At 31.5% G+C, this 6,477-nt stretch overlaps 1 protein-coding gene across 2 annotated transcripts in view; it reads left to right on the top strand.

Moving 5' to 3' along the window:
- Positions 1-6,477, top strand: part of LOC106458149 (S-adenosylmethionine synthase-like) — a 47,565-nt gene that overhangs the window by 26,050 nt on the left and 15,038 nt on the right. For both annotated transcript variants that reach the window (XM_013917610.2, XM_022384297.1), the window contains exon 6: positions 4,226-4,444. In XM_013917610.2, the coding sequence (XP_013773064.2) occupies positions 4,226-4,444 (219 nt within the window). The remainder of the gene's footprint in view (positions 1-4,225; positions 4,445-6,477) is intronic.

Raw genomic sequence — 6,477 nt, 5'->3', positions numbered from 1 at the left:
TAAACTGACTATATATCGTCTTTTACTTAACTGCTAAATCCAAAGTACAATTTAACTACTAAATTCAAAGTATCATTTAGCTCAGTTTCAGGTTATTTGAAATTATAATATGTAACGGGGATAATAGATTTATTTTTGTACAACATTTCATTTCTAGCTGTGAGACATGATCACCTACTTGGATGTATTATTAGGGATTCCATGGCAACTGAGATGATTTAAATACATGTATGCAACTTACAAGTCAAAATAATCTAAAATATTAATTCTTGGTTGTGATGAAGCAAAGCTGGAATAACTGGAATAAGTTCCACATTTCATTTTAAATCACTTTCTTTGAGACGTCTTAACACGTCTTTGTTGATGAAAACTGTTTCAAAAATAAAAAATGATAATTTATTGTAAGTTTTCTTAAGTTGTAATTGTCAAATTGGTATCTCTCTCTTTGTATTTTAATGCTCTGTGCATAAACTTATATTTTTTATTTATACGCTTTGAATATCTTTAATAAAAACAAAGTTTGTAATTTTAGGTTTGAAATTGTTAAGTGATCTCAGATTTAAACTTGTTGGCTGCTGATTTGGAAATGACTTTCAGTATATGTATCAATTAAATAATGTGTACAAGTAGATTTATTACAATCAGCATTGATTTTGGTGTTTTATTGTAGCTGTTGTTTTAATATGATGTATTTGGTCACAGATAAAAGAAAATACATTCAGTTCCTTTTAGTAAGTTAAAAGTTAAGTGTGTTAGTTACACATGTCCCACAGCTTCAGCTTAATCCCGAACTAAAGTTCATTTTATAGTTTTGTAGTTGTAAATATTTAAAAAATAAAATATTTAAACCCAAATATAACAAATTATGCAAATAATACATTTTTTAATTACCATGTACTATTAAATGAATTGAAGGTCTCCTAAATTCATGAATTTGGGAATTTAGTCTTTGTTCTATTTAGTTGAAAAAGTAAATTTCAGCCTCTGCTGCTGAAACAGTTCCTTTTTTTTATGTTTTGAATAATTACAATAAATCTGCATAATTTTGCAGAAATTACGAAAATTGGAGAAACCCAAAGGACCAAGAGGACCATTTTCTTTCTTCATCTCATCCTGCATGTTGGAGAGAAGAGATGCCCCATTGGTGGTAAGCTTTTAGTTGTACCTTTTTTATAGTAAGACAATGATTGTGGTGGAGAATATATTTTATGTTAATTTTTTTAATATTGTGAGATGAAATTAAAAATTATATTTTGTCATATGCTGAATATTGGAATTGATGCTGCCAATTTTCATGATCTTTTTTATATGAAATTGAATATTTTTAACTGTTTTAGAACAGGACCACTTAACTTTATAAAAACCAATTGATGAAACACCATAGTTATCTCAAGGTCTGCAAATTCCTTATTAATTTTGCAAAGTAGAAAGTAAATGCACAATAAATATTATCAGTTAAATTTTGCTGTTGGATTTTGTCTATTGTTCATTTTCTTTATTATCACAAAATAGGAAACACTTGATAAGTTGAAATTTTAAATAGCATGTAGAAAATTAAAAATACAAGCTAATGAAGCTTCAATGTAAGGTTAATTATTTGTTTCTTTAACCCTATCGACATGGGTATCTTTTACTGCTCATGACACAAGGTTTTAGTGCCTTTTATTAAAAATTTTATTAAATTAGTTTTTGTTTATGTTATACCAATTAGTATAGCATAAAATCTTAGCTAATAATCCATATTTTAATAATTTATGAGTTTTAAGTTCTTAATTCTACAAGGCAATATTCCTGAATTTCCCCTAGTGTGACACACATGACACATTTTCTCTAGGCTTCTTCTCTTCTCTATTTTATCCACCACCCCTACAATCACTACAAAATTAAGTGTAAGTTACTCACTGTAAAATTGTCATTGCTCTGACAAACCATAATTTTTATTGATTTCAAATAGAAAATCACACCCCTCCTGCCATACCCACCTGTCACATCCTCTCTTCCAGGATTTATTAATAGTTCTCTTTTACATTCACTTGTATATTACCTATAACCAATAGAAAGCGAAGGTTTTCAAATGATGTATTGTATAACATTGTGTTCTGAACGATAAGCGTCAATTTCATTAATAATACATGGTTAATTCCTGTGGGACAGTTAACGACTAGGTTGGATGACCTTGTAATGGCTTTTGTCGCATAGTTAGAAAGCCAGAACAATTTTGAGACTTAGGGGAAATTGTCTACTTTTTGCATTTTGTTAGTCTATGTTCTTTGGTGCATTATTTCATTAAATAAAAATTATTTAGTGCATTACTACCATTTGTATAAAAAGTAGGGTTAAGTGTCATTGATAATTGTGAGCAAGAAAAAAGAAGATTGGGTAAGTATTTTATTTCTTGTTTTTCATGGTCGTTCATTATTTATTATTATAAAAGTAACTAAAATGTAAAAATAATGATTTTTTAGGTTAGTTAAGATTAGATTAGGTAAAATAAATAATAATATAATAAAAATGTTTCGCCAGTCACACACAGGAGCAGCTCATTGGTAATGTAATTAGATAGTGTAATGTGAGCTGCACATTACAACTTATAATGGAGCAAGTAGTAGTTAGACACATTCAAAAGGCAATAAAACAATAAAATTTAATTATAAATAGATGTATACTGTTATGCGTTTAAAGCTACTTAGGATAAACTAATGTAGTTTCACGCTACATTTAAAGTCGTTATCAATATATTCGTGGACAAATCTTTATTTTAGTTTGTTGAAAATAATTTTTTGTATGTGAAAGACTTGTAATATTAACTGAAAGACTGTCAGATTTCTTTAAGATATACACACTATATGAAGAGTTATAAGTATTAAATATATAAAGACTTTAAATGAGTACAAAAAGGTGCAGTGATTATTTGTTTGGGTTCCGTACAAGGTACATTTGCTGCTAGTCTTGCTTATGTGTTCTTATACAGTTCTTATTTAGCTGGCTGTAAGCTTATTTTTTTTATAGAATTCATGGTTTTAAGTACTTCAGAAATAAAATAACCTGTGTATATTTTATTGACTAATATCATTGATTTTAGTGTGAAAACTCCCTTAACAATGTATGCCAACACAGTCCCTCAGAATAGAAATAGTGGGCACACCAAGCATGCTCCTAGCTATGATAAGCATGTGGTTGATCCTCCTCTGCTATATATATATTTAAATCCTGTTTTGACATAACCATTACTGATTGAAATACTGGGCAGCAGAAAGGCCAGTTTATATGTTTATAGAAGACTTGAGGATTTTGAAAGAATTTTTGTAAGAACTTTTTGGGTTTGTCTAATGTACAGTGATGGACACACTTTTACATTCTGTAAGGTAAATAGTGTTGTGAAAATAATCTCTCGTAATTTTTTATATTACTTTTGGTCATTTTACTTGTATAATGTTTTGATAGGTTTCATGAAATTGCAGGTCCAACTACAATCTTTATTTACGAGAATGACATCCATTAGGTGGTAGCATGTCATTAACTTAACCATAAACCAGGATATATCTGGAATTTTCGTTAGTTGATGAGGGAACAGAAAAAATTTTTTTAAATTATCATTTTGATGGAGTACACGTAAATAATTTTTTTCAGAATATTTGGCAATGGGTAATTAGAAATTCTGTCTTGAGATTAGCCCTAATGGTAGATTTTAAATTATCAGAGTAATGTAATTTCTTTTTTTTCAGTGTTTATCACTTTTAAAAACCTTAAACGATTTTTGGTATTATAATTTGATTTATTGTTTGGGGTTTAAAATCAACCAGCTTAACCTTTCATTTAACCAGAAACATGCTGAAAAGTATACAAAACAATAAATGAGTTAAGTATACAAAACAATAAACGAGTTAACTTTTCTTATCATGAAATAAAATACAAACAATAAATGTGATTATATTTTTTATAATGAATATTATATGCAAAAAAAACTTAAGTTTCTTACCAAGAATAAAAATGAAAAATAATAAATTTGATAAAATGTTCCTGTTGTGCATGAAATATATAGAAAATAACATAATAAAATTTCTTTATTGTCTATAAAATGCAAAACAATGAGTTTAATCGAATTTATGTGTAATGAATAATATAAGAACAAGAAACTGTATTGACATCTCAGAATAAAATACAAAAGAATAAAGGGGATTATGTGGTTATTGTAAAAGAAAAAAATACTTTCACAATCTTTTAGGTTACATGTGAATATTACTTTGAACATGGAGCAGCTAACCCAATGAGAGTGCATACCATTGTAGTTTCCACCCAACATATAGACACAATTCCACTAGAAGAGGTGCGTCATGAAGTCATGGAGAGAGTCATCAAAGAAGTCATTCCTCCTCAATACCTAGACAAGCAAACAATATATCATATCAATCCCTGTGGCAGTTTTATTGTGGGTGGGCCAATGGTAGGTTATGGTAATATTTTCAGAACTGATTCTGCATATAATTTCCAAATTTGCTGAACACATTTAATAAAATATGTCAATTGAAGTAATTTATAAATAGTTCTTTTATATTATAAAATGTAAGAAGAGATCTGGTCAGTTGAAAATCTGGTCAGTTTTTGAAATGCAAATTTTTCAATAGCATGTTTGACATGATAACTCGTTTCTACACACAGAAAAGTTATCTTCGTTGCATGTCTACTTACAAGATTTGCATGCCACTAGCCTTGAGGCAACTGTCACCTAATTTGACATGTTCAAACCTAAACAGTGCTACTGCGTGATGATGCTATCATGTGACAAAAACCCTCCATCAATAGAAGGGTGACACAACCTTCATATGCAGTAACTCCTCCTTGCACTTGAATTTGTGATAACTCCATTCTTCTACCTAGCAATGTATTGAACAGACATGATTAATTTTCTCATCTGATTTTAATTTACTGAGATTGGTATTAACAAAACTTTGATTTTGTTTTTCTTTTGGATTTTATGTCAAGAGTATTAATTTTATCATGAATTCTCAAATGATGGTGACTTGCACCTAGTTCTGTGTGAGTAGCATTATACACACACGGGCCTTATTTCTACTATGTTCTAGAGATTCATTAACTGTCTGGGACATTGCAGCCATCATTCAATGTATTGTGGATTATCACATGCTTACTGGGACTCCTACTCCCATCTTATAGGCTTAACTTCTTCCTCCTCAATTGGGAATGCTTTGGTTTGGGCAGTATCTTACCTTTTGAGAAATGACCTAAACCTTCCAATCTCTTTCTAGATTTTATTCTCAAGTATGTTCTTGTCTTTATCTTTTTCCTTTTCCTATTTTTTTTTAACTTCATGCTTCACAATTCTTGGGGTTTACCTTGTCTTTCCTCAGGATTTATACTGCCTCCTATCTAATCATTCCTTGCTCACACCCAAGTACCTTGTCCTCCTTGCATTCATGACTTTTTGTCTTGACTTGTAGTCTTTCTTCTTTTCTTTTTCTCAATTCTCTGTCCTTGATGTCTATTTGGCCAGCTTGGGGATTGGACCCCTACCTTCTATTTTGCTCTCTGGTTCTCCATTTTTATGTTTTCTTCTTTTTCTCAGTACTCTCGTGTATTTCCTTTTCTGCATCTTATTTTTGTCTGAGGCACTTCATTGTGCTTCAGGTGGGTTTTCTATAGATTTTCTTTCCCTTCTATTTGCTAGCTCATCCTGTTGTACTTCTTCTGCTCTATCCCTTCTTACTTTGTTCCACTGCAGTTAAGACTCATTGAGTCAGGTTATGCTCTTCTTTATTGTTATACTCCTTCTACCTCCTTGGGTTAATTGTATTCATCAGGCTCCCTATCTTTGTCTGGATGTCATGACCTGGACTGACTGACCTTCAGTCCTTGTTATCTTCCTGGATTTTTTCTTCTTGACCTTGCCCTTTACTCCTGTTTCTTGTCTGAATCAAACTGCTCCTAACCTTCCCTTTCCAGGTTTCAGGCCTTTCTCTTTTTCTTATCCCTCTACCAGAAGTCTAATTCATAACTCTTCTTGTCAATGGCTATCAGACATGTACGACTCTCTGGGTATCCATCTCTTCTCTTACTTTTGATCTCATTTTCTGCCCACAGTCATTTCATTTCTCCACTTTGGTCTCCCTTCTTGCTTCTCTTTTCTTCTCATATCCATTTCTCTCCCTTCCACCTTGTCTGTGACCATTTTAGCCTGGTTTGTGGTTTTTCAGGGTTGATGTATCGGACATCTTCCTATACATGTATATTTTCTATGTTTTCTCCGTCAATTTCATGCATTCCATTCCTTACTCTTCCCTTTGACACAGGCCTAGCATGACCAGGTGGTTAGGGAACTTGACTCGCAATCTGTGGGTCGTGGGTTCGAATCCCTGTCCCACCAAACATGCTCGCCATTTCAGCCATGGGGCATTATAATGTGATGATCAATCCCACTATTTGTTGGTAAATGAGTAGCCCAAGAGTTGGCGGTGGGTG

Source organism: Limulus polyphemus, unplaced genomic scaffold (assembly GCF_000517525.1).
Source record: "Limulus polyphemus unplaced genomic scaffold, Limulus_polyphemus-2.1.2 Scaffold421, whole genome shotgun sequence".
In the NCBI taxonomy this organism is placed as follows: domain Eukaryota; kingdom Metazoa; phylum Arthropoda; class Merostomata; order Xiphosura; family Limulidae; genus Limulus; species Limulus polyphemus.
Note: the sequence above shows the minus strand (reverse complement) of the source record. Positions and strands in the feature narration are given on the sequence as shown.